Source organism: Dipteris shenzhenensis, chromosome 1, assembly GCF_047967505.1.
Source record: "Dipteris shenzhenensis isolate YYH24624 ecotype China chromosome 1, Dip_SZ_1.0, whole genome shotgun sequence".
NCBI classification, from domain to species: domain Eukaryota; kingdom Viridiplantae; phylum Streptophyta; class Polypodiopsida; order Gleicheniales; family Dipteridaceae; genus Dipteris; species Dipteris shenzhenensis.
Window position 1 is genome coordinate 42,728,094 of NC_141596.1, and position 27,903 is coordinate 42,755,996.

At 40.9% G+C, this 27,903-nt stretch overlaps 2 protein-coding genes across 2 annotated transcripts; one reads left to right on the forward strand and one right to left on the reverse strand.

Moving 5' to 3' along the window:
- Positions 1–424: 424 nt before the first annotated feature.
- On the forward strand, positions 425–1,634 carry LOC147905877 (lysM domain-containing GPI-anchored protein 1-like). Its single transcript, XM_087382126.1, has one exon. The coding sequence runs from the start codon at positions 442–444 to the stop codon at positions 1,213–1,215; it is 774 nt and encodes a 257-aa protein (XP_087238252.1). The 5' UTR covers positions 425–441; the 3' UTR covers positions 1,216–1,634.
- Positions 1,635–12,088: 10,454 nt separating this feature from the next.
- Positions 12,089–16,008, reverse strand: LOC147905878 (pentatricopeptide repeat-containing protein At2g39620-like). Its single transcript, XM_087375203.1, has 3 exons — positions 15,466–16,008; positions 15,319–15,386; positions 12,089–15,237 (listed from the first exon to the last, which is right to left on the reverse strand). The coding sequence occupies exons 1-3, from the start codon at positions 15,590–15,592 to the stop codon at positions 12,286–12,288; spliced, it is 3,147 nt and encodes a 1,048-aa protein (XP_087231329.1). The 5' UTR covers positions 15,593–16,008; the 3' UTR covers positions 12,089–12,285.
- Between the last annotated feature and the right edge of the window lie 11,895 nt (positions 16,009–27,903).

Genomic DNA, 27,903 nt, shown 5'->3' on the forward strand with positions numbered 1-27,903 from the left:
GGCAGATCCAACTGCCCACAAATTACCACATCAAACGCTAAGGAACAAGGGGCACACACATACCTAGAGCATTGTTCCCAAGTGAGGGAGTATAACTCAAGTGTGATCCGCTTTCAAAGGGCCTCTAAAATAGAAACTTTGTAGTAGCTAGAGCTCCGCTAATAAAGAAACCAATGTATTTAGTGTTAGCTCCCACCCAGACACCTAAGAGCAAGGCCCCATGGACCGGCTATCTCCACCAACCTCATCAATTGACGTAAGCGACAATCTCCGACAGTCGGATGAACTGAGTGAATCTCTAGCATCTGGAAACTCCTCCCACTCTTGGAGTTTCGGGAGTTCTGGGACCTATGTGACAAGCTCTCCGACTCAACTCCAGGATGACCATGGGGACGACGACTCCTTTCGGTCTACGTGAGTGAGCGTGGAGATAGACGGTCCATGGGACCTCTTGCTCGAAGGGAGGGTGGAACAAATGTCTTGAAGAGATGTTCTTCTTTGAGTGAAAGAGGAAGGGCTTGTGAAAGAAGAAACAAAGCTAGGGCTATGGCGTTCTTGCACGTGTTCTTCGTCTTCTTGGAGCTGGTGGTGGTGTTTTTGCCCCTGCATGCTCAACACCTTGCGTCTACGTCTTGCTCTGCCTCCTCAGAAGCTTGCCACTCCTTCCTCTATTTCTCCTCCCCTCGCCCCCTCCCCACCCCCTTAATCGCTCGCCTCTTCGGTATCAACACCTCCCTCCTTCTCCCCTTCCATTCCCACCTCCTCATCCCTCAGTCCTGTCCTTGCTTCCTTGGCTCTCGCCATTCCAACTCCACCTTCTATGACGTCCAGCCCGGTGATACCCTCTCCCACATCGCCTCTCGCTTCGGCTCTTGGGTCTCTTACCCCCAAATCGCTGCCGCTAATCGCATCCCCGACCCCGATCTCATCTTCCCCCGCCAAAGGTTCGTCATCCCGTTTCCCTGTGCTTGCGATCAAGGTATTGACCCAGAAAACCCTGCAGTGTTCATTTCTTATCAGGTTCGGGCAGATGATACCCTGACGGGAATTGCTCGAAACTTCGACACAACAGTCCAGGAGCTCAGCCGCATCAATGGCCTTGCTGATTCCGCCGTCAAGGCCGGTGCTGTCATTTATGCCCCCTTTCCAAGCAATTTCGAACCTTCACAACTTGTACAGTCTCGTGATCTTACGCGTAGGAGACTGGAAGAATGAGTAATGTGACGTTAGAGATTACGACCAAAAATTCAGACTCCTCCCCGATCTACGATGTAAAGAGCCAATCGGCACTGATAAGCTACTAGTTTCCTTGGGGAGGGCCTGCTAAAGTATATGTACATACCCCAAGTAGGCAGTTGGCACTAAGTAAGCCACTAGTTTCCATGAGGCCGGCCTGCTAGTGTATGTACAATATACCGCAGAATCCGTAGAGTACAACAATTATCGTGACATATATACATGAACAATATAGCATCCTTGTTTGCTGTGATGAGACTGCTTGTATCTAGCAATGAACAGTTTTCTCTCGAATAAGGTGTTATGGAGTATCTGATGTCTACGAAGAATTGTACTCTGAAGTATACGAACCTGTTTCTCGCGCCGCCTTTAGATATCTGCCTTTCTCAGTATAGTACCATCCCTTTTCTTTTCTATGCCTTCTATCTTTTCAACAATCGTTATAAGACTTTTTTGAACACTATTCTTCCGTCTTTACAAATCTACAAATGCTGAGGGTTAAGTGGTACGCTGCAGCAAATCATCTTCGTCTCATCATCAATGATGCCTGACTAAATAAAGGAGTGCTTTTCTTTTCGGGGCTTGGGACACTTGTTGGCAATGAGAAATGTCAAGCTAGCATTTTTTCAATGGATAGTGCAGCATGGTGATGGAGGTTAAGGACGGTCATCGAAACTTCATTTCCAAGTAATAAATTCAATTCGTCTGACAGAACGTTAGTTACAGCTTTTGTGCTTTTCTTGCATGCTGAAGACACGATACGTGTATCCTGATTGGCTGTTGAAGAGACTAATGGTTCAGAGCTGAGAGAGGGGATGGGCTGGTAAGGCATCACGATTTGCATGCTGAGTGAACTAATGTGCTCTATTCATGCTTCCGGTTGAAACTGGTTGAGCAGTTCTTGTAGGTTCGATGCAGAGTTGCAAACCTGGAAATGCTGAGGCTCTGACTTGAGTTCGTAGTTTGTGCTAACAGACATGGTATTACATATTAATGGAAACATTTAGATCAAGCTAATCATGAAAGTTGGATGCTTTGATTTAGTGTGCTCTAAATATGTATAACAGAGGTATCATACATACTTATGTATGACAGATGTGTGCATTTTTGTCGCTAAGGTAAAAGTGGCTGCATATAAGACAGAAAGAGAGCCCGGAAGATAGAGAGGACATAGAGAAGAAACCAATTTGAGAGAATCATGTTAAGGAAGAGCTGAAGGTCTGAGGGAAATGCCCACGGTAAATTTATTACGTGGAAGTCTTTCAAATTTGGTGCCCTAATCGAATTATCGGAAACTGTGCTCCTGTTTTCAGCATGCGATTCAACTTCATGGTTTGAAGAGACACAGTCCATCAACTCAGTAGATATACCTCTCGATGAAGAACAAGTCGTAGTTTTCCTCTTTTTTAAACTTTTTTGCCATCTGATGCTGGGTGCTCTAAGCTCAGCTTTCATGTTGTATGCTGCTGCTCTTAGCTGCCTGCTTTGCTTGCAACTTTCTTGATCATCAAAACTCAGAGCTTTCATAAGCTGTCTACATATACCTGCTGAGCTGGATACTTTGTATCAATTGTACAGCTCGTGCTCGGTTGAGACTGGCTGATCTAGGTATGCAATTGTACAGTTTGTGATAATTAACTCAGTAGTATTAATGTTTCACGATCTAGGGTTTTGGCAGTGGATTGCTCAGTTCGTAATACAGACATGTTTTACGAGTGCTCTTGCTTTGTATGTGAAAGTAGGTTTAAACTTTTCCGTGTAAGTGTAAGTTTCTTTTAGGTTTAAACTTTTAGGTTCAAGTGAGTTTTTTTTAGAGTAATCCACCTCCAAAACCCTAGATCGTGAAACATAAATACTACTGAGCTGATTATCATGAACTGTACAAATTGCATACCCAGATCAGCTAGTCTCAATTGAGCACGAGCTAAACAATTGATACAAAGTATCTAGATCAACAGGTCTGTGTAGACAGCTTATGAAAGCTCTGAGTTTTGATGATCAAGCAAAGTGCTTGCTAAGAGCAACAGCATACAACACGAAAGCTGAGCTTAGAGCGCCCAGCATCAGATTGGCAAAAAAGTTTAAAAAAGAGGGAAATGACGACTTGTTCTTCATCGAGAGGTATATCTATCGAGTTAGTGGACTGTGTCTCTTCAAACCATGAAGTTGAATCGCATGTTGAAAACAGGAGCACAGTTTACGATAATTCGATTAGGGCACCAAATTTGAGAGAATCATACTAAGGAAGAGTTGAAGGTCTGAGGTCCTGGGGACGAAAAGACACTTCCAATTGACAGCTAAGGTATTTGATATTCCGTGTGATCTTCCAACCTTGATGACAACTTGACTGTTTAGGAATTGTGATGGTGATGCATCGCACGACGTGATGTGACTTCTCTTAAAGAAGAATGCTTCATCGGACGGCTACCCCTTTCAAAGGTTGCATGCACCCATTTGATGGAGTTTGCACAAAAACATTGGCTTGCCTTGCAAATCCTAGGACCAAAAGCTAGAGCTTCTCTACTCTATCTTCCTCACATGTAATCAGATGCATTATTGCTGGTGTAGAAGCAACATATTGTAAATTCACTACACAATTCAAAAAAAGTCAAGGGAAAGATTTTTAATCTACCACAACCCATCATGTATTGCGTAGGGAAATCCCTTGAATTTTCAATTGCGTAAATCTTGCATAAGTTGATGTGTCAATGAAGTGAATCATTTCTCCATTCGCACGCTTTTCATAGGGTGTGGGTGTGGTTTAGTTGACGATTTTACTTATTCTTGAAAAAGGGTGTGATCTTCGAACACCTCTTTAGTGAATCTTGGCATCTCTCTCTCTCTCTCTCTCTCTCTCTCTCTCTCTCTCTCTCCCCCTCCATCGATCGCCATGTGTACCGTCGACCATTGCTTGTCATCATCTGCCATCCGCCACGTGTCATATTTGCTCCCCGTCCCCCCCTCTCTCTCCATTCCTTTGAAATACTAACTACTCTCTGTGCACTGGTTTACAATTTGACGCGCTAGCAATCGGTTACTCGCAGTTTTGATGCGTAGCCTCTGGCCTGCTAACATGCCATGCGGCATTTATTTGCAGTCTGGCTCGGGCTTCTGTAGTGGTGTAAGGCTTCGAGGTGACTATATCATGTTGCCACGTGGTGCAAAGGCGAGTCGACAACACTTTAATGGCAAGTATGAGTATCCTTGAATTTAATGCACATTGATGGCTTGGTTCCACGCGTCGATTTGACCCTCACCACATGGCATTTGACTATATATAATTTTTTATTTAAATATTATATATATATTTAGTTTATTCTCTCTCTCTCTCTCCCTCCCTCTCTCCCTCCTCTCTCTCTCTCTCTCTCTCTTTCTCTTCTATCTATCTATCTATTTATGTATCTATCTCTGTGTGTGTGTGTGTGTGTGTGTGTGTGTGTGTGTTTTTAGACTGGACAAGATCCCTTTCCATAGTGAAATGAAAACAATGTAGCTCAAAAGAGAGATCAAATGTCATTAATGAAGAATATTGAACGCTAATGTTTTGTTAAAAGGTCAAAAAATTGTAGAATGCACAATTGTTCAAAAGGTTGCGCTTTGATAAGTCATAGCAAGTGTTACTTTTATTGAAGAGGGGAGTCTGCATAGGTGCCACCATCCAACAAGCAAAATAGTGAGAACCAGTTTCAACTTTGGTTGGGAAGACAGGTGTCATCAACACCCCTCCCTTGTTATTGGAGTCAATAAAAATCGATGCTTTAGCCATACACTTATCAAGCTTAAGTAGCGAAGATAACGAACCTTTGTAAAAAAAGGGTGGTTTTAATACAGAGTAATGTTTAGCACGATCGGTCTAAGGGTTAAGAAGTAAACATAATGCACCTTTGTATTGAAAAAAAGGGGGGTTAATACAAATTGAAATAAGTGATGGGGGAAGAAAGAGTTTAATTAAAAGGATTTTAATGAAATAGGGGTGGTTTGAAGGGGTTAAGAAAGGAGAAAAAGATCTTAAATAAATGTAAGCAAAGAGGGAGGGGAATATAGAAAAATAAATAAGGGAATAACAAAATAAAAAAAGGGGGGGGGGAATGAGTCCATTGCACACAGTAAACTAAAACTTAGGGTTAAGGTCCTAATATATAGAAAGAAATTAAAACATTATAAAGGAACATATACTAAGAAAAAAGAGGGGTTTTAAGTTTAATGAGATTTGTTTAAAACATTATAAATGGGGGGGGGGTTAAGTTTAAAGAGAATTGTATGGTAATGCAAAAAAAAAAAAAGCGAGCAAGGACTTTGGAGGGATTGTAAAATAAAAGGAAGGGGAAGGGGGTTTTTTTTAACTGAGGGAGGGAGAGGGGGGGTGGTTAATAGGAAATAACTAAGTAGTATGGAACCTGTGAATCCACGGTTCCAAGGAGAAACGAGGGCGGACTATCGTTGGACTGAGTGGTGATGCACAGGGGATGAGGTGCAGTCTAACCATGGATTTGATGAACCGGAAAGGGGGCAATCGTCAGCACAATCCTGAGTAAGGAATTGAAGCCACGTGGGAGGGGCGATCATCTGTACTATAAGCAAGGCACCAGTGAGTCCAATGGTGCTGAAAGTTCGTGCAAGAGGAAAGGACCTGGGATGGGAAAGAAGCCAAGGAGCTCTTAGCTCTAAAACGAGCGAGGGCAGAAGACAGTGGAGGCAGCAAGCGGGAAGTACATTGTGCTAAAGGTCGAATGTAGCAGTGGAGTCTCTTTTAAAAGGCTAGCATTAGTCGGGACCCAGGGTTCAATAGGTAGTCGGGGAGTATGTGGGCTTGGAAAGGTGTGTAGGTAGGGCGGTTAAAGAGTCTGCGATTGCATGTCAGTAGAAGACAAAAGGCCACAGTACCTGTGTTCAAAGGCAGTCGATGACCAAGTACTATGTAGTGCCTTTAGTGTAGGGCATAGGGGTAGCAAAGGAGGTGAGGACTCTGATGGCGTGGCAGTCAGGGAAGCATGTGAAGGTGAAGGCAGTAGTGTTACGCAAACCACGGGAGAGTCGGGGGTTTTTTTGGGGAGTGGTATGTTTAAAGGGACTACTTATGATACGAGAGAACAATTGGGGGGGGGGGGAGGGAAATTAACGATAGGACTAGGAAAAGATAGAATAGTCGAGAACCGGACAGGTATTGGGAGAAAGATTGGAGACCAAAAGGGTCAGATGAGGGGTCGGGGAGGGGGGTTAGAGAGAATTAAGAAAGTTTAAGGGGGGTTGGGAGAGAAAAAATAGAAAGAGGTTAGCGTGAAAGACAAAGAGAGAGGGGGGGAAGAAGAGAGAGAGAGAGAGAGAGAGAGAGAGAGAGAGAGAGAGAGAGAGTTAAGAAAAATATATTTAGGAAAAATTTACAAGTGAAAATTTTTAGAAAAATGGAAATAATAGGGAGAATTAGGAAATAATTTAAGCAAAATTAGGGGGAATAAAGGAGAAAACTAGGGGAAAATTAGAGAGGGAGTGGGGGAAGGAAGTAGAAAGGGGGGGGGGGGAGGAATTTAAACATGGAAAGAAACAGGGAGAAGGCATAAAAAGTAAATTGAATGTAAAGTAGGAAAGGGATAGTAAGTGTGTGTGTGTGTGTGTGTTTTGGTTTATCTAAATAGATATAAATATATAAATATTATATATGTACATGTAAATGTAAATATAATCATAAATTTTAAATATATATGTACATATATATTTATATAAATATAAATTTATTTAAACACATAATAATTTATATTTATATATAAATATACATATTTTTATTCGTATAAATATATAAATAGTTAAACTATATCTGACTTTTATTTAAATATAAAGAGAGTGTGTGTGTGTGCATGTGCGTGTGTGCATTCATGCGTGCGCGCGTGCACGTGTGTGTGTGTGTATAGTTTATGTGTGTGTGTGTGTGTCCTCCCTGCTCTTACTCTCTCTCTCTCTCTCTCTCTCTCTCTCTCTCTCTCTCTGTATATATATATATATGCACTTTTTATTTTATCTAAATAAATATAAATATATAAATATGATATATGTACATATAAATGTAAAATATATAAATATATATGTTTATATATAGTTTTGTATGTCTATATATATAAATATAAATTTATTTAAAAACATATAATAAATTATATTTATATATAAATATACATATTTTCTTTCATATAAATATATAAATATGTAAGCTATAGATAATTTTTTTTAAAATATAAATTATAGATATAGATATAATTTATTCTCTCTCTCTCTCTCTCTCTCTCTCTCTCTCTCTCCCCTCCCCCCCTCTCTCTCTTTCTCTTTCTCCTCCCCACTCTTACTCTCTCACTCTATCCTATCCTCTCTCTGCTCTCTCTATCTCTCTCTGTCACTTTGTTCTCTCTCTCTCTCTCTCTCTCTCTCTCTCTATCTCCACACATACACACACACACACACACATATAAAGTTATTTAAAAACATATTTTATGTATATGGATATGTATATATTTATTTATTTATTTATTTCTCTCCCTCTCCTTCCAACTCTCTCTCTCTCTCTCTCTCTCTCTCTCTCTCTCTCTTTCTCTCTTGCTCTCTTATTATTATATTATTGATTTATATTTAGATATATTTATTTCTGTGTATTTGTATGTGTGTATATATATGTGTATATTATATATATATATATATATATCACTTAAAAATGCTTTTACTATAGAGAAGAGGCAGTATCCTCACTGCTCTGCCACTTGACGCAGCATTCTACCCACCATAAATTCACCTCCTCAGTCACCAATGCGAGATTCTTGCAATCGCCACGTTAGTCACCAATGCGAGCTACCCATGTCCATAGTCTCGAGCCCTACGTGCGACACGTGGCCCATCAATCTGCTGCGTGTCGTTTTGCCGATGTAGAGTCGTAGACTCCGAATTCGTGCCATGTGTACTGGCTATCGACGGAATTATGCCACGTGCCCCATCTGCTCTGTTGTGTGTGGTCTCGAAACTGTGGCGTGAAGCAAGACACAAACACATGGCCCAATGACGCGAAGATGAGCAACTGATTGGACACGTGGGCAACGAGACATGGCAGTGTGTGTTGGTTTTACTGGCCTCTGACCCACGCCCGTGGTGGTGGCTATGTGTTGGCCTCTGACTTGTGCCACATGGCAACCCTACACACGGCTTTGTGCACTGTGTTGCCACATGGCGACCGCGTGCTTACGTGTTTCTGCCTCACTAAGCCTTTGTTTGCCACGTGGCATCTCGCCTTGTCTTCTAGCCTTCTCCACTCTCCCCCGAACCTCCTTCCTCCCCCAAACCTCTACAATTCATCCCCAAGCCTCCGAATTCGTGCCATGTGGTTGGTCTAGGATTAGTCTCCATATAGAATAGAATAGATGGAGATGCTTCCACTATAAAAAAATGTGAGAGTGTTCTGCAATTTCCTAGCTGAAGGAACTTTTCCAATACAATCTAATTTTCTAGTAGCCACCTTTTTCCTAGTTTTCTAATGGTCACCTCTTGTCCTAGATAGAAGTATAATGGGATATCCTAGGTAGACATATAAAAATGTATATTTTTGGCTAGGAAATTCCCTCCTTTTTCCTAGCTTGTGAGGAAGGATAAGTATGGCTTTCAAATGGTAAATATTTCTAGTGTTTGAAAGATAAGGACATTGATGATCAATGGCGCCTACACATGTACAGATTGTCTTAGAGTCCTTGATGAAATGGTACAAGATGGAGTGTGGTGCTAGAACATAGATGTAGATATAGTCTCCACACATGCAAGTGATGAGATAGTTGATATATCACCATTGTAGACTTCTTGTGTCCACTTGTGCGACCTATAGATCCCAATGACAGTCCACGAGAAAGCTTCTGAAAATAAAGATGACAAAATATGAAGAGGGGAGAGGAGAAGAGTGGAGATGAGGAGAGAGGGCACAGCTAGAGAGCACACCACAAATGACTAACTGTACACTAGATTTAGTTGAAAATGTATTTAGGGTTAGGATTAGGGTTAGGGCATCTAACCCTTTCCTTTATATCACTCTATATGTGTTAGTGCTATGCACATATAATCACATGATGTTGAGCGTGGTCTCTCAATACCTTCCCTTAAGATCAACATCATGAAGTAGGCCTTCCCTCAAGATGATGATTCTGGGGAATCGAAGGACTGAACACTACATTCCGTCACACCCCTTTAATGGGAATGTCCTTCCTTTGCGTCAAACCAAGAGCTTCTCGATGTTTCTCGAAAAGCTCTTTTCCGAGTGGTTTGGTAAAGATGTCTGCAACATTCTCTTTGCTATCACAATGTTGCAGTGTGATGTCACCAAGTAACACTCTTTCTTTCATGAAGTGCTCTCTGACATCAATGTGCTTTGTCCTACAGTGATATACTGGATTCTTGGTCAATGCTTGACCCAATTGGTTATCACAGTATATTGTTGTTGGCTTTGATTCATCAAAGTAGTCTGTTTCTGACAATAGTATTCTGAGCCATCTAGCCTCACATGCACCTGTAGTGAGTGCTCTATATTATGCTTCAGTTGAAGACAAAGAAACAGTTGGCTGTTTGTTTAACAACCATGATATAGCACCTTGACCAAGGAAAAATGCATATCCCTGTGTGGATCTCCTAGTCTCATGATCTCTAGCATAGTCACTGTCATAGTATCCATGCAACCGTGGATGACTTCCTCTGTATTCTATCCCAAACTGTCTTGTACCTTTGATATATCTCAAGACTCTTTTGGCTGCATTCCAGTGAGACTGTTTTGCATTTCTAATAAGTTTCAAACTTCTTTCCATGGGAGTGGCTGCAATCTTGCAATCTACTATATGAAAATTCTTCAGGAGACTGTATTTCAGCTGACTCATAAAGGTGCTGTCTGAATCTCCCTAGAACTCAATTCCAAGACAATAGCGCATAAGTCCAAGATCTTTCATGTCGAACTTTGCAAATAAGTCTTGTTTCAATTTCTTGATGAAGATATCCTTGGTTCCAGCCACAATCAGATCATCCACCTACAAAAGTGCAATAGTAATGTCTTCCCCTTGAACTTTGTAGTAGAGAGTATGATCTGCATTAGATTTCATGTATCCCAGATTATCAAAATACTTGTTGATTCTGCTATACCAACTTTTGGGTGCATCCTTTAAGCCGTAGAGACTCTTCTTGAGATGGCAAACCTGATTCTCTTTTCCTGGTTGAGCATAACCTGCCAGTTGTTGCATGTAGACTTACTCGTTTAGGTAACGATTGAGAAATGCATTCTTGACATCAAGCTTATACACATTCCATCTATTGAGTGCCACTAGTGATATCAAGAACCATATGGAATCCATCTTTGCTACTGGAGCATAAGTCTCGTCATAATCTTGACCATATTGCTGTGCAAATTCTTTTGCAACTAATTTGGCTTTGTATCTTTGAATGCTTTCATCTGGATTGTACTTCACTTTGTATACCCATTTGTTTGCTATGGCCTTCTTTCCTGGTGTAAGGTCGCATAATTGCCAAGTATTATTCTTGTACAAAGTATCCATTTCTTCATTCATAGAAGTTTGCCATTCTGGCTTGTAGAGTGCGTCTTCGAAGTACACTGACTCTTCTGTAGCCATGATGGTAGTCATAAGAGCATGTGGGGGAGGGTGGCGGGGTTGTGAAGAACACGTACTTTCATGATACCAACATGGCCCAACATATGCTGTGCTAGCAAACCTGTGAGCCAATTGTGGTAGAGCCATGTACACATAATTGGAATGGATTCAAGAGGGAATTTGGGAGCCTCACTCGAACAACAAATTGTAAGCTATCATACCTCAAAGAGTGCCAATTCACAACCAGCAAGTCATTGGGTTTATGTGATAGATTGGGGAGGTGGCTCCAACAAAATTTATATGTACTAGAATTCACTTTATGATGGATGGGTCATTGGTTGGTCTACCCACATGTTCTTATGGTGAGCATATGGTTAGATAGAAATCCTTGTAGCACTTAAAAGTCAGAGTGAATAGAGTCCTTAATGGATTTAGGGCAACAACAAGAATAGCTTTAAGGAGCAAAAGAGCATGCAAAACTTAAAGAGCAAGTCCTAAGTTAGAATTGAGAAGTAGAGAGAGGTGGCTACTAGGGTTTTATTAACCTAGGTAGCATAGCTTTTGGCCAAAGAAAACAAGCTTTTTGTGTTCTGAATCAAAATTTAAATACTTTTTAAAGTGTCAAAATTTTGCTTTTGAATCAGATAATGACATATGGCAACTCATTAATTATACTTTATCAAGACAAATTTGACCATTTTAAAATTGCCTTCAAATCTAGGGTTTTGATTACCTAAAATTTTAGTGATTAAAAACGGCACCCTTTAGACCACTACATATGTCTAGATAAACTCCACAACTTGGACATTTTCTTTTAAGATCTCCCAAACCTATCTTACGACCTATTCAATATGGTACCTTATTCTTGGTCTAATTGGGTGCTCATCACATCCAATCTTCTAATATCATTCAACAAAGGTAAATGTTTTGACAGATTATTAATAACACCTAATCTGAATATTTATAAACATTTATAATATTTAATACACACTTAAATGGTTATTATCTTAAAAGATATACTATAGTGTGTCTCTTTTTTATAGTCATAACTCAAGACCCTCCATTTTTCGCACCCTAAACTGGAAACTAGCAACCTCTTATGGTAAAATGTTGATTTCTAGCAATATTGGGCAATCGTAAGTAATATAAGGATATCTATTGGAATGGGATGCTAGCGTAAATTTGGCCAAAGGTCAAACCACAGCCAAATTTTTTAGAATTCAAATAAAAGAATTGAATCCAAGCGTACACATTAGCCCACATCAGATAATCCACCAGTTTTGTATGCAAAGTTTGCCCACATCACGACTCTAGTGGGGAGTTGTTAGCTCTCCCGCGCCTATAAAAGAGTATAACTGAACGCCTCCATTGAACCCTCCTCCAACATCTTGCATTATTCTAGCTTTACATATGTCTTTGCTTTGGGAATGTCTTGTATCCCCCATCACAACGGTATGCACAAACCCATCAACTTGACCTTCTCTCCCCCCTGGTATGTTTGAGCATCTACATAGAGGTTAGACATCAAGACATGAGCTGCAGCATCCTTTTCATCCAATCGTGCTGCATGTTCAAAGGCCTGTCTTCCGAGCTCCACATTACCCCGCTTTTGACAAGCACCCAGCACAGTATGCCACACTGCAAGATCAGGTTGGAAAGGCATCTTCTCCACCATCGCTACCGCCTCTTCTAATTGGCCTGCACGGCCAATGAGGTCAATGATGCAAGTGTGGTGCTCGATAGTTGGAGTGATGCCATAATCTCTGCTCATGGCCTCAAAGTACTTCTGGCCTTTATCCACGAGACCCGCATGACTGCATACAGTGAGAACACTAAGGAATGTGACCCCATCTGGATCTATGCCTCGTCCTATCATTCTCTCAAGCATATGGAAAACAACTTCACTCTCCCCTAGCTGGGCATATCCTGCAATAAGTGCATTCCACGAGACTACATTTGGAGACACACCTTCCAATTGCATCTGTTGGAAACAATCCAGTGCTTCCTCACCAAGCCCCTGTTCAGCATATCCTGTGACTAGTGCAGTCCATGAGACTACATTTCGAACTGGAAGCTTGCCAAACACTCGCAGTGCTCTTGCAAATGAGCCACACTTAGTATACATATCGACCAAAGTGCTGCCAACAAAAGGATCTATTTCCAGCCCCTGTCTGGCAGTCTCTGCATGTATTTCTCGGCCCTTGTCTATTGCTCCTACACTGCCGCAGGCTTTTAAGCTGCAAACAAATGTGACAGCATCCGGCGGCACACCTGCCAGTTGCATCTGTTGGAAACAATTCAGCGCTTCCTCACCAAGCCCATGTTCTGCATATCCTGTGATTAGTGCAGTCCACAAGACTACATTTTGAAATGGAAGCTTGTCAAAAATTTCTTGTGCTTTTGCAAGAAAGCCACATTTGGCATACATGTCAACCAAAATGCTACCAATAAAAGGATCATTTTCGAATCCCTTTCTGGCAAGCTCTGCATGTATTTCTCGGCCCTTGTCTATGGCTCCCATGCTGCCACAAGCTTTCAAGCTGTAAACAAGCATGATCGCATCTGAAAACACACCCTCCAGTTTCATCTGTTCAAAACAGTTCAGTGCTTCCTCATTAGTCCCATGCTCAGCATATCCTGCAATAAGTGCACTCGATGCAACTACATCTCGAACAATAAGCTTGTCAAACACTTCCCGTGCTTTTGCAAGCAAGCCACATTTGGCGTACATATCGACCAAGGTGTTGCCAACAAAAAGATCTCTTTCAAACTCCTTTCTGACAATGTCAACGTGTATGTCTCTGCCCTTGTCTAGGTCCCCTATGCTGCCACAAGCTTTCAAGCTGCAAACAAATGTGACAACATTCGGAGACACGCCCTCTAGTTGCATCTGTTCGTAACAGTTCAGTGCTTCCTCACCAAACCCTTGTTCCGCATATCCTGTGATTAGTGCATTCCACGAGACTACATTTTGAGCCGAAAGGTGGTTGAACACTTCCTGTGCGTTTGCAAGCGAGCCACATTTGGCATACATATCAATCAAGGTGTTGCCAACAAAAGGATCTCTTTCTAACCCCTTTCTAGCAATCTCGCCGTGTATTTCTTGGCCCTTGTCTATATCTCCTAAATTGACACAAGCTTTCAAGATGCAAACGAACGTGATAGCATCTGGAGATACACCCTCCCATTTCATCTGTTCAAAACAGTTCAGTGCTTCCTCACCAAGCCCATGCTCAGCATATCCTGAGATTAGAGCATTCCACGAAACAACATCTTGGATGAGAAGCTTATCAAAGGCTCCCTGTGCTTTTGCAAGTGAGCCACATTTGGCATACATATCAACCAAAGTGTTTCCAAGAAAAGGATCACGCTCCAACCCCTTGTTGGCAATCTCCATGTGTATTTCATGGCCTTTATCTATGGATCCTACGATGCCACAAGCCTTCAAGCTGCAAACAAGCGTGACAACATTTGGAGACACACCCTCCAGTTGCATCTGTTCAAAACACTTCAGTGCTTCCTCACCAAGCCCATGCTCTGCATATCCTGCTATTAGTGCAGTCCACGAGACTACATCTCGAACTATAAGCTTGTCAAATGCTTCCTTTGCTCTTATAAACGACCCACATTTGGCATACATATCAACCAATGTGTTGCCAAGAAAATGATCCCTTTCCAACCCCTTTCTGGCAATCTCAGCATGTATTTCCTGGCCTCTTTCAACATCTTTAAGCCTAGCACAAACCTTCAGTAGAGCCAGAAACGCATGCTTGCTAGGATGTACACGCTCCTCTTGCATTTTCCAATACAGGTTGAGGGCATTTTGTATTTTCCCACGTTCAGTATAAGCTGTGATAAGAGAGGTCCAAGAATACTCGTTGGGATGGATCAACGTGTTAAAAACCTGCAGAGCATCGCAGATGCTTCCACATTCCACCAACATTGGGACAAGGTAGTTACCTAGAAATTTATGAGCTTCTAGCCCATTTCTGCACATGTAGGCATGCAAGCGTTTAGCATACGCTACATTTCTCTCTTTTCTGCAATTGTGCAAGAGGCATATAAAGTCATTAACTGAAGGCAGCTCGGGCATCCGTTCCAAAGAAGTGAGTGCCTCCTCTGAGCTCAGCACCTCTGACACCGTTTTGTCTAGCAGTTCTTCTGCCTTATATGCGTTTACCTGAACCCCAGAACAAACGCTGGCCTTGCAATAGCTGACACTCTCCACCAAGCCACTGCTTTCAGAGATTGACCGGTCTTGACCACTGGAAACTCTGCCTTCATGCATGTCCTTTTTCTCCAGCATGTCTTTAACCCGAATTGGATTGTAGCAGCCGTCTATCCATAACGACTCCTTGGTAATTTTATGCTTGGAATCCAGAGGCCTTGCGTTCTCCTGTTAACACTCACAACAGACACGTCAGACTAGCCAATGTGACTACAGCTCTACCTCCAAATCAATTTTTCGCTCACTTACTTGGATACTTCGGTTATCCCATGGAAACGTCAAGTACTCTTGCCATGAGCGCTCGGTCATGAACCTACCTGCGAAGCATGAGACCAATCATGAGAAGTGTGTGGGTGCATGACAAAGAGATTTGAAGTCAAGTTTGTTATGCAGTACCTGAAATCGAAGTGTTCTCCACCACCGGGATGAGGAAACCTGCGTCTTGATGGGCTATCGCTCCAATGCCTCCCTGGGTATCCAGCCATGGAGCTTGTGGGGAAGCCATTCCAGTGGGGCTGCTCATCCCCAGTTTTGGTTCCTTCCGTGTAGTTGTTCCCTGTTTCAGTTCCTTCAGAGGATGATGCCCCGCCAGCCATTCCGTCTAAGAAATTCTGTCAACCCAAGTGTTCACACAAAACATTTTTCTCAACAAATCACAAAACTATCTTGTTCATCCCGAGTTTTGGTTCCTCCCCTGTTCGAGTTTTGGTTCCTCCCTCTCTCATTTCCTTCAGAGGATGATCCCCCGCCAGCCATTCCGTCTTGGTTCCTCCCCTGTTGTTGATCCCTCTCTCAGTTCTCAATAAATTCTGTCAACTGAGTGTTCACACAACATTTTTCTCAACAAATAACAAAACTCACGATTCTATCTTTGTCACGTCATATGGAGGTGACTCACATAGAATCCTAAGTTGCCCTTGGAGCTTGAACTCAGGACCGACACATGCATGCCCACACGTTTTAGCTGCTTGGTCTTAACAATCTTGGCACATTAGCTCAACTTGGCGGATATCCTCAATGTGTAACCACCCTAAATTGCCTAAAATTTTGCATATTTACAAAATTGAGGAACTATTATTTACAGGTGAAAATGAAAATATCCCAGGTCCATTTTACATAGTTCACAGGTTTTCTGTGAACGTTACACCCTAAATTGCCTAAAATTTTGCATATTTACAAAATTGAGGAACTATTATTTACAAGTGAAAATGAGAATATCGCAGGTCCATTTTATATAGTTCACAGGTTTTCTGTGAACACTTATTCCATTAGTGTGCATAGTGGAATGAGAAGGAGACCTCATTCCATTCGCCTATTTTGGTCCGAAGAAGGGCCATTTTGAACTTGTTAGTGAGGAGTTGCACTCTCCTAGTTAGGAACCAAATAACCATGTATGCAAGTAAGGCTTGCCATTGGAAGCTCTCAAGGGCATAGTGGAGGTAGTGAATCCCTAATAAATGCCACACATGCATAGTTTTGATAAAGTTATATTCTGAAAAAGTCCATTTTTCAAGCTTAACTCGAGTGAAAAAGACAATTGTTTATCCGAAAGGCAATCGAACAAAGGGTGTTAAATTAGTAGTTTGACTACCGCCATAGGTGGTAGTGGCAAGGACCAGACAAACTCAACTCTGCATCACCTAGCTACTAACCTAGGCTATTCGAGTTGGATATCACTGCAGTTGATGTTCCGCTTAAGCGGTAATGATGAGACTCGACCCTAAATTCTCAGCGTGAGGACAAAGTTCCTGCATGGATTTGCCTTCCCATATTGTAATGAGATACCCAAACATCTCAATTCTGTCCGAACACTATAAGAAGTGGAAAAAAGGGGAGAGTTGTTACCGATTTGAATAGTTGACCCTGACATTGCTACCATAATTTCTTATACACCCCCTTCTGCTACTCGAAAGAAACATCCCCTCGATTCATTTCCACATATGGTCGAAGTGTTGAAGATACAATCGGTAGAGTCCAAGTGTAAGGTTCAAGAGTAAAGATGCGAGGCATGGAGATGCGAGATCGTTCAATTACCTGACCATTGTATCCTATCAAGACAGTTTGTCTATTGTACTTCTTCAGTATAATGAAATCTTTTATGGAACCTTTTTGTCTCTAATTCTGAGCATTTTGGTTGCGGATGTTCTTACATGTTTGTGTATGAATGTTCAAATGATTGTTCATCATTTAAGTGTATTTTGCCCAATGTGTGATGTAGTTCTCCTGTGATGTTTCTACACTTTTGTGTATGAATGTATTGAATGATTGTTCACCATTTAAGTGTATTTTGTTTAATGTGTGATGTACTTCCCCTGTGTTTGATCTACCAAGTTAAGAGAGTACTTTGTGATTAGGAATGTGAAACATAGTTGAAATCTAAGTCCAACATAGGATGACATTTTTTTTGGCACAAGTTGCATTGAATCTATGTATAGAATCAATCACTTGGTGAGTTTATCCATTGAATTCTACATCGTTGTTGAAGAAGCATGCCTAGATGTAGAGGACATAGTTAAATTCGAACTTGCATCAAGGAGCCTTCATTGGCACTGAGTTTCTTCGGCAAAAACTTTCCCAATGCATAGGTAAGCCAAATCAAAATTTTGAATCAATAGAGAACTCAAGTGAATGCATGAAAAATTCAAGTTTGGAAAAAGGGCCATAAAATACCCTAAAGCTTTACACTATTGACATGTGCAAGGTTTTAGTTGGAATAGAACACAGTTCTCTTAAACGGGCTGCAATCTCTTCTAATGGAGTTCTTCCAAGCATCTTCTTTATCACATCAGAAAACACATGCCTATACTAGGCATAACATGCAATCAAGTACACTCGATACCGTTTAGTAAGGATGAATCCAATACCAAACGTACCCGGTGTCTCCACCAAAAGATGTGACATGAAGCTGGGCATAATAAACTTCACGCACCTCTTCACTTCTTGCTACTTTTGAACTGAGTGATAGAGATATTCATCACTGGGAAAGGGACATTAAAAATACACTTTTTACCAAGAGACCACACCATACTATCCTCCCTTATATGAGAATGAAGATGGTAACATCCCAAGTGATGTTATACTCAAGCATAGGGAGAAGGAAAGGATCAGTGGAGGCCATAATCTCAGCAAGTCGGTCTGTGCCAAAGAGAAGAGTGATACGTTGTTGAAAGAAGATCTTGCGGCTCAACATGACATGATCTAATATATATCGAGGAGTATGAAGGGGCTGATTGGGTCGGATGGGTAGGTTCCAAGGAAACATTGCACCTCCTTCATAGACACCTTTACACCATGGATGATTTTTTCAAGTTAGTTTCATTAAGACGCTAAACTTTTATATTGGTGTCGAAAGTTTGTATGCCTTAGTAAAAATAAATGTTTGAAACATTCGCCCCAGGATATAAAACTTTTATGCAAAAAAAAGTAAAGTTTCATCAGGATTTACATTTTTCCTTCAAAATTCAAAAGAAAAAAATATAAAGAAGTACTACATTCTACTAAATTAAATCTTGTGAAACTAAAAAAATAAGCATGAAAACTTTCGCCAAGATTTTATATCTATATATAAGCATAGCTTCGATAAAAACATCCCTGCTTTACACTTAGCTCAAAACACTCTCCAAAAAGAGAGAGCGGAAGCTCCAAGACTACTCATAGAGAGAGAATAAACTAGAGAGAGATGGACTCAAGAGTCTACATAAGAGAATATCTATACAAGAGGGAGAGAAGGCTCATGGAAGAGGCTTAAGGAGACTAGAGCTACAACAACATGAGGCCTAATGGTGGAAAAGATGTTGAACAAGGGAGAGGAGGGCTCCTTTTATAGAGATTTTGTCACCCTCCTTCACCCATTTACAATTGCTGCCTGTAGATTCTTTTCCCCATCAATCACATAAGCCTGTATGTCACCATCCACATCCTTTTTGGCTACTCTTGCCATGTGTCCCATCAAAAGATGCTCAAGACTCTTATAATATTGAGAAAGTCAAGAGTCTCCCCACATGGAGCCCATAGGGACCCTCTCTTTTCCATATGTCCACATCCTCCTTATTCCACATAGGAATTCTAGAAGGATTCCTCTTGACTCCACACTCCTCCACATGCCTTCCACACACTTGGCATGTGATCTCTCTTATATTATTGGAACACATGGACATGAGCCCACCTCTTTATATGACTCACTCTTCTTATTTTCTAAAAACCCCATAATATCCCATACATAAATAACTCTCACCCCATACCAAGGTATTTATCATTCATACACATGGTATTTACGATGATCCATTCCACTCATCCTCTCAGTCCCATACAATATCTTCGAAAATAGAAATAAGTGAGAGCCACTAGGCTATCACTTGATACTCAAACTCTTATCAAACATAGAAGAAAACAATACCAATGCCAAATAAAAAATATCAATTGCTCAAAATAATATATTAACAAAAAATTTAAAGCACTAAACCAAGCATTGATTCAAAGTACTCTTCGATCAATTGCTAAGTCTGACTCCCAACTTTCGTAAGAATTTCATTAAGCTTCAGGAGGAAATATCTAGGATGATGAACAAAGGTGTATTCAAGAATAAGGAAAAAAATAGCGATAAGGTCTAAGAGTCTTGCAAGATAAACTGGAAGATGTTGACTAGAAGGTGCCAAAGGTTCACATAATGGCCAGGAATTACCTGGCACTCTGCTAGACAGAGGGTCAGGTGTGAAAATTCTCTTGTAGCACATGTATGAGAAGATGGGATTAATGAATTTAGATTCAGTCTCGTTTTCAGTCAACATGGTCGATCAGTGGTAAGTTTAGCCCCTTGAACTAATCCAAAACCAATAGATAATGATTCAGTGAATGACATTCTGGGTCAATTTTTGTGTGCCACAAATGAAAAAGGGTGGTCTGTCATAAACAATGCTCCTTGGGAGGCGATGGTTTTAAGCAGCCAAAGGTAAAGCAGGGTTGGGCTACATTAAAGATCATAGTCCACAATCGAAACCAGAAATTAAAGTTGGAAATGATTCCAAAAGTAATATTAAAAATGAAAACAAACCATTGATTGTGCAATGTGTTAACATGCTATTTGAAATGGATGACAATGAAGAACATGATGCAAACCCATCAATAGTACCATTTTTGAGGTAGATGTTGGCCATGTAGTGCAAAAATATGCACAAATGGTGCCGAAAGCAGCTTCGATATATACATTGTTCCTTGGAAGAGTCTAACCCAATCCGAAAGATGTTTGGCAAGTAAAGCAGATCCAGAATCGGATTCCAGGAATGAAGAAAGTTTTACTCAATAGGGGTGGAATGAAGATGTTATCAGGTAGGCAGTCAAAGCCTGTGAAGGTCCACTAATGAGGACCTCTAGCGTCAAGAAGGATGGATTGGAGTAATTGAATCTCGTATGGCAGAAAAGCCACAATCGGTGAAAATCAGTTCGCATACGCTAAAGGAAAGTTCAAAGATGATCTAGTCAAGTTGCTCATTAAATTCAAGGATATTTTTGCATGGGGATTTATGGACATGAAGGGCATGACCCAACCTCTATATCCATTAGATCAACCTCAAGAAGGATGAAGTGCTTATGGTGCAACATAAATATCATATGAATCCGAATTATGCGAAATTGGTGAAATAAGAGATTGACAAACTTCTTCAAGTGGGTTTCACATATTCAGTTGAGAAGGTCATGTGGTTTGTCCCTGATCATCATTATTTGAAGAAAAACATAACGTTGAGGATGTTTGTTGATTATTAAAAGTTGAATACAGCCACCATAACTAATCCTTTCCCCACTTCCGTTTTGTGACACCATGCTAGATGTAGTCACTATAAATGAAGTCTACAATTTTTTGGATGGGTTTGGTGGATACAATCAGATCTAAATGCTATGGAAAGATAAGGATAAAACTTCCTTTGTGACCGAATGAAATGTGTTTACAAGCAATGTAATGAAATTTGGCATGAAGAATGCACCTCCCATGTTCCAAGGGTGGATATAGAAAGTGTTCACACCATACTTGATGACATTCATGAGATTGTTTTTGATGATTTCAATGTACTTGGAATAAAATATAAACACATTGAGAATCTGTGGCTTTGTTTTGACAAGTGCAAAACATCTTGTGACTAAGTCTCAATGCAACAAAATGCAACATTTGCAATTCAGAGATGCATTCTTCTCGGGCATATAATCTTTGTAGGGGGGATGGCAATGGATCCAAGGAAGGTTGCAGCTATCCAAGAAGCAAAAGCACCATAAAATGCAAAGGAAGTCAATAGATTTATTGGCCAAGTGAAGTGACACAACTGATTCCTTAGGTATCTTTTATATGACTATCAACCACTAACAAAATTGGCCAAGAAAAATGAGCAATTCATTGGAAGGAGGACCAAGAATGGGCATTCCAACTTCTAAAGAAAATGTTGGTTCTAGCACCTATCCTAGTCCCAACAGATGGGAATTTGGAATTTCATGTGTTTGCTACTATCAAAGCAATCCTATTGCACACACATGCACGCGCACACACACACACATGAGTGGTTTCAACCAATTTACTATGCAAGTCAGACTTTGAAAATGGTTGAGAGAAATTACACAATGCTTGAACATGAAGGTTTGGGGATGATTTATGCACTTCATAAGTTCCATCATTACCTATTGGGTAATCAAGTAGTGTTTCATGTTGACCATTGGGCTTTATGTATTTGGTGAATAAGCGATAGCCCTCTGGAAGGCTACCATGCTGGATACTTTTATACAAGAATTTCAATATAGGATATTGCATACTCTTGAAAAGTAGCCCCTAGTTCCGAATTACCTTAGTAGATTGGAGTCCGGTAAAACTCTGATGCAAGGTATTCTGGATGATCTACCAGATGCTCCATTGTTTGCAGTTGAGGCCATCAGAGGGACGGAGTGGTATTCAAAGAATTTGACTTGGGGTTATGATGAGCAAAAATATGAACTGGAAAAATTGGTAATAAACCCAAAGGAGAACTTGGAGCATAAGACCAATATGGAATAAAGACTAGAGCAATGGTCTAATGAAATCAAGAAAGGACTTTCATTGGAAATGCAAGAGCTATCAACTTAGAATAATAAAGTCATGACTAGAATATGATTTTGTAAAGAAAGATTAGGAGCTTTGAATCCTCTAGAAGAGTAGATTAAAACCATGATTGATGAAGATGTAGGGGATATCTCAAGAACATTTACATCAGACACAAATATGTCATAGTTTTAGGATAAACTTGTAGTCTAGATGTGTGCTCTCTAGGCTCAGATCTAGGCTAGGCTAATGCATCTATAGAATCAACCTGTGGATGTCTATGATAAGCAAATAGAAACTATTTCCAAATTTTTATTTCAAAAGAGGGTGGAAGAGTTGTAGAAGGAGGTGTATTTTTGGAAATCTAAGGTGCCTCTAGCTGAAAGCTTGGAGCAAACCATATCCTTGCTAGAGGAGAGTTCCCAATAGACAGGATGACAAGAAGAACCAAAAATGCCCTCAGCTAGATTTGCTTCCCTTTCTAAACCATTTATTGTATTTCCTTCTATTGTTCACCAAAGTGTCCTAGATGTCAATGATGATGTAGGAAAGGTACAGTGTGCAAAGACACAATGTGCTGCAATCAATAGAAACCTTAGTAATGGCTTTCCACACCTATAGTTCTAGGAAATGTACAAATTTGGAAGAAACAACAAAAACTACAACTGATAATGTAGATACAGTCAAAAAATCTTTAAATTTCTTAATAGAGAAAATAGTAAGTGATAATGTAATCATTTTTCATGTAGATGATGAACACATTACTGATGCAGCAAAGAAACCAGTAAAAATTCTTAAATTGGTAGATAACTTAGAGTTGGATATCTGAAAAAAATGAGACTTTTATTAAAGATGAATTTGCACCAGTGCGACAAAATCGCAAACAAAGAACTTGACCAATGATCTATGATTTATTTATAGTAATGTTTTACCAATATAGTTAGTTATGAAATTTTGGATATGTTTTCTATAACTTTGGCACAATTTGTAGATAGTTTCTACTTGGGAGTATAGTTGATAGTTGTGTATGGGAGTGGTTGGTACCTTGGTACTGCACCAAACTCTACTAACAATCAACTCCTTGTGAGATGTTACACCAAAGTCATCAACTATAATCCAAAAGTAAGAAATGAAGCTTTTGCAGTGGGTTTAGATCCATGAATTTTAACCAAATTCCTATCCACTAGCTGTTCAAGATGTTAACTGGACATAAAATGACCCCAAATTACATTCAAAAGTATATGGTAAATCTAGCAATCAGATTGAGATGTTAAGAGTCACCAATAAGATGTTTTACCTTTTTAAATTTATCTTTCAGTTTGGATCCATAGTTGTTGCATGACTAGTCATATCTTGAGAGCAATTGAATCTTGGAATATAGATGATGAAATATTACTGAGCATTGTGTGCAATTTGCATTTTTGTTTTTTGATTTCTTTAAGCTATGCTATGAGAGATGCAGTTTTGTAATCAAAGAGGGAGGGATTCATTGTTCAATTCTTAGTTGAGTGCTTTCCAAAATATTTGAGAGAAGAAATATGAATAGATGATCCTTGCATTGCAACTCAATCTATTCCAACAAGTAGAACGAGCCAAGTCCAAATAGTAAAATATCTTAATACATCTTAGAATATTGTACCATGACAAAAATAAGAACATGAGGTGAACCAAAAAAAGAAGTGAAGGGCATACAAAAAAGATAAAGTGAAGATTGAGTATACAATGCAATGAGTAATGTGTGATTTTATCCCATGCATCTACCATGGTTTCAATGAAGTTTTTCCTATCACTTTTATACAATTGCGCATCGTCATCATTTATGTAAGGCTTTTGCAAATATCGTTGCTCTATCTAGTGCTTTCCAAACACTGCTCTCAAATTTAACACATTAGGGTCAACTTCGAGGTCTGTGGTATACTCACATAACTCTTTCCAAAGGACCAAGTCATACTTAATTGATTTTTATCACAAAAGCTTTTGTGACTTTGTGCTCCCCATGGAAATTTATTGGGGAAGTTTCTTGATTTTCTTGAAAGTTGTGTGTCCTTACAAAGCTTCACATTTCCTCTATGTAGTCCCATGCTTCATAGAAGAGCTTTGACATTCCGCACATGATGCAACTCTCTTTTCAAGTGTCCTACTCCATGCATATACCATGTGTAAATAAATTTAGTTATTAGTCAGATGCATCCTAGCAGAAGCAGAGAGCACAAAAAAATACACCCTTTCTAATGGAATGTTTAAAATTACATCCCATTTCTTATAAAGTTTTTCTTGCTTGGGTCCAACGTCCTAATCAAAATTCATTACTCATTGGTGCATGCATGTGCATGTGTGTGTGTGTGTGTGTGTGTGTGCGCGCGCGCATGCACGTACATGTGCCCATATGTGCATGCATGTGGGTGCGCACACACACACACACAGTGTGTGTGTATGTGTGTGTGTGTGTGTGTGCATGCCTCACGAGAGAGAGGGGGGGAGAGAGAGAGAGAGAGAGAGAGAGAGATCTATTAATGTCTTCGGGAGGCCTCACGGGCCTCTATGAGACAAAGTACACACCAAAAAAGAGCAACTACTACATCTCTGGGAATCAGAGAGTCGAGGAATGCACATGGCATCTTAGCTCAAAGTTATTTTAGCACACAACTATGTTTCTAGTCTTACCATAAAATGGCCTTCGTTACATCAGTTTAAGACTGAGACGCTTTAATTAGAAGCTTGCCCATCTCGATACACTGCCCATTTGCGTGCTTTGTGTGCTTCCCACTTTGGTGAGTTCACTATTCCTTTGTTTGAGCTGAATTAGAGTGAGCTCCTCAGATATCCAAATCTTTGTACCCCTTAGTTTATGTGTTTGTCCAAGGGTCTTAACACTTGCTGTCGCTAAAGTAGACCTGTCCTTGTGTGCCGTTTTGACTGATATTGCATATATCATTCTCGTCCCATTCAATTTGTGGTATTTCTTCCTTGAGGCATGTGATAATGTCTTCTATGGATTTTTCCTCATGAAGGCACTATTGTTTCTGTTAGATATCAATGCTCCACTCTCATGTAACTACGCAGGAACCAGCTAACTCTACTTGTAAGCCCCCCATATGAGGAGAAGGCATTTGAGTAGCTCGGTTATCCGGTAGGTCCTAGTTTAGACACCAGATGGGGGCCATGTGTGGCTTGATGGCTGGACGGCTTCAGATAGAATTGGCACACTGCCAACTAGGCTACATGCAAGTGCGGGAAGGCATCCCATGACTGATCGCACTGAGGGTAGACGGAGCATTTCCCGGGGCAACCCACTCTCGGGCTACAGGGCCCGTTTGGAGCCCCAGATGATCCCGGATGGCTCTGGGCCAAACAATAACCATAGGTGAGTTGCTCTATTCTGCGCCACGGTTCTAACGTGTGGTCGGTGGCCTATTTTGGGCTTGACTGGGTCTAACCGACTACGACTAGTGGCTATATAAGAGCAAGCCCGTGAATCCCATCATCATCACTGGCTACAACAACCCTGATTCCTTAGCATCCATCCTCCGTCCTCTACTGTTTCCAGCGCACCATCGAAGCTCACATAGGAGCACACGACTGGGAGGTAGCGCCATCTATTGTGTTAGTTTTACAGTAATCAAATTTTTTATTCTCCATACTATCTGCTTTTCTCTCTTGCATACGAGATCCTGTTATCTGCTGTTGAGCACAGACGTTGTATTGTTTTCTTACATGGTATCAGAGCTTGGGCTCTAGCAAGAAGATTTGGTAGTGTGTTTCTGTTTGCGAGCAGATTGTGAGAGATGGCCCAGCCCGCAAGATTGCGAATCCCACCGTTCAGCGAAAGCAAATAGTTGGACGGCACTAACTATCCACTCTGGAAGTTCAAGATGAAGACCATCCTAAATGCATACGAGCTTTGGGATATTGCTACTGGGGTGGACGTGAAGCCGATTGCGAGACCGAATCCTGCCAATGCTGGACAACAAATAGTACCAAGTGCGGATGAGATTCTCACGTGGACAAGAAGAAATGCAGATGCGTTGTCTTCTATTGTCTGCAGTGTAAGTGATTCTATCATGGCGTTAATTCAACATGTCACCACAGCGGAGGAGGCATGGACGGTCTTGAAAAATCAGTACGAGACCATGAATCAGACGCAGATTCAGAATCTGGAGACTCAACTTGCAAACGAGAAACTATCTGAGTCTGAAACAGTAGAAAAGTTCATCACCAGGGTGAAGAATCTGTTCGATCAGATGACTGCAATGGCATCACCATCACCAGCGAGAATCTAGCACGAAGGTGCATACGGATTCTCCCACCAAAGTACGATGGTCTTGTTACGGCATTGAATACGCATAACAAAAATCCGTCCCTCAACTTTGAGGATTTCAGCGCGATGCTTCTGGAGGAGGAGATGCGTCAAAAGACGAGGACTGGAGAAGATTCGGCTTTCTCGGCTGGATCAAAGAAAGATATTGGTAAGGACTCTGATAACCCATCTTCTTCTGATGATAAAAAGAGAAAGAAGAAGATCAAGTGCTTCTATTGCAACAAGGCAGGGCATGAGTAGAATGAGTGCCGGAAGAAGATTGCAGATGGGAAGAACAGAGTAAAAAAAGAGTCCAGGAACAGCGCGCAGGCAGTACCAGTAGAGCTGTTCATAGCAATTGAGGATATTTGCACGGAGGTAGTTCATGTACTTGCGGATGAGCCTTGGATTATTGATAGTGGTGCATCGCGCCACATTACCAGTCGGAAGGATTGGTACAGCTCTCTACATTTGGTAGGGAATGACATCCTGGTAGCAGTCGGCAATGATGCAAAATGTCCAGCAAAAGGAAAAGGTACGATTGGTCTCAAGTCAGATGGAGTTGTAAAATAGTTGTCCGATGTTCTTTATGTACCAAATATCAAGAGGAACTTGTTGTCCGTTTCTGCGATCACGGATCGGGACCTCAAAGTTCACTTCAATAAAAATGGCGCACAGATTTTGGATTTTCAAGGGAAGGTCATTGGTAAAGGTACATGGCGCAACAACATCTATGAAGTCTCAACTTTCAGTGCTCGAGCCGATGTAACACTAAACTGTGGCATGAGAGGTTTGGTCATCTAAACCTTAGTTCTTTAAAGGAGATGCATAAAAGAGGAATCATTACAAACCTACCAAAAATTTCAGATCTGCCCGATGTACGCGAAGCTTGCATGATGGGCAAGCAGCATCGACAACCCTTTCTTAAAGAGGCCAGCAGGGCAAAGGCTCCTCTAGAGCTCGTTCACATGGACCTCTGCGGAAAGATGGAGACGGAAGCTTTGGGTGGTTCCTACTACTTCATGATGCTGATCGATGACTACAGTAGAAGGATATGGATATACTTCCTGAAGACTAAAGATGAGGCTTTTAGTAAGTTCAAAGAATGGTATGTAATGGTCGAGAAAGAAACGGGGAGGAAGGTGAAGAAGTTGAGGTCAGACAGAGGTGGTGAGTTCACATTAAGTGAATTCGAAAGTTACTGCAAAAGTCATGGGATCAAGATGCAGAAACCCCTGCCACATACATCATAGCAAAATGGAGTAGCAGAGTGCAAGATGCACGTCATCTGCGAAATGGGCAGGAGTATGATGAAAGGGAAAGATTTGCCAAAGACTTTCTGGGCTGAAGCATGTAACACGGCAGTTTACATTCTGAATCGTAGCTACACGAAGGCTGTGAATGGGATGACTCCACTGTAGGCCTTTTCTGGTAAGAAACCTTCAGCTGCACATTTTCAGAGTTTTTGGATGTGACTGTTTTG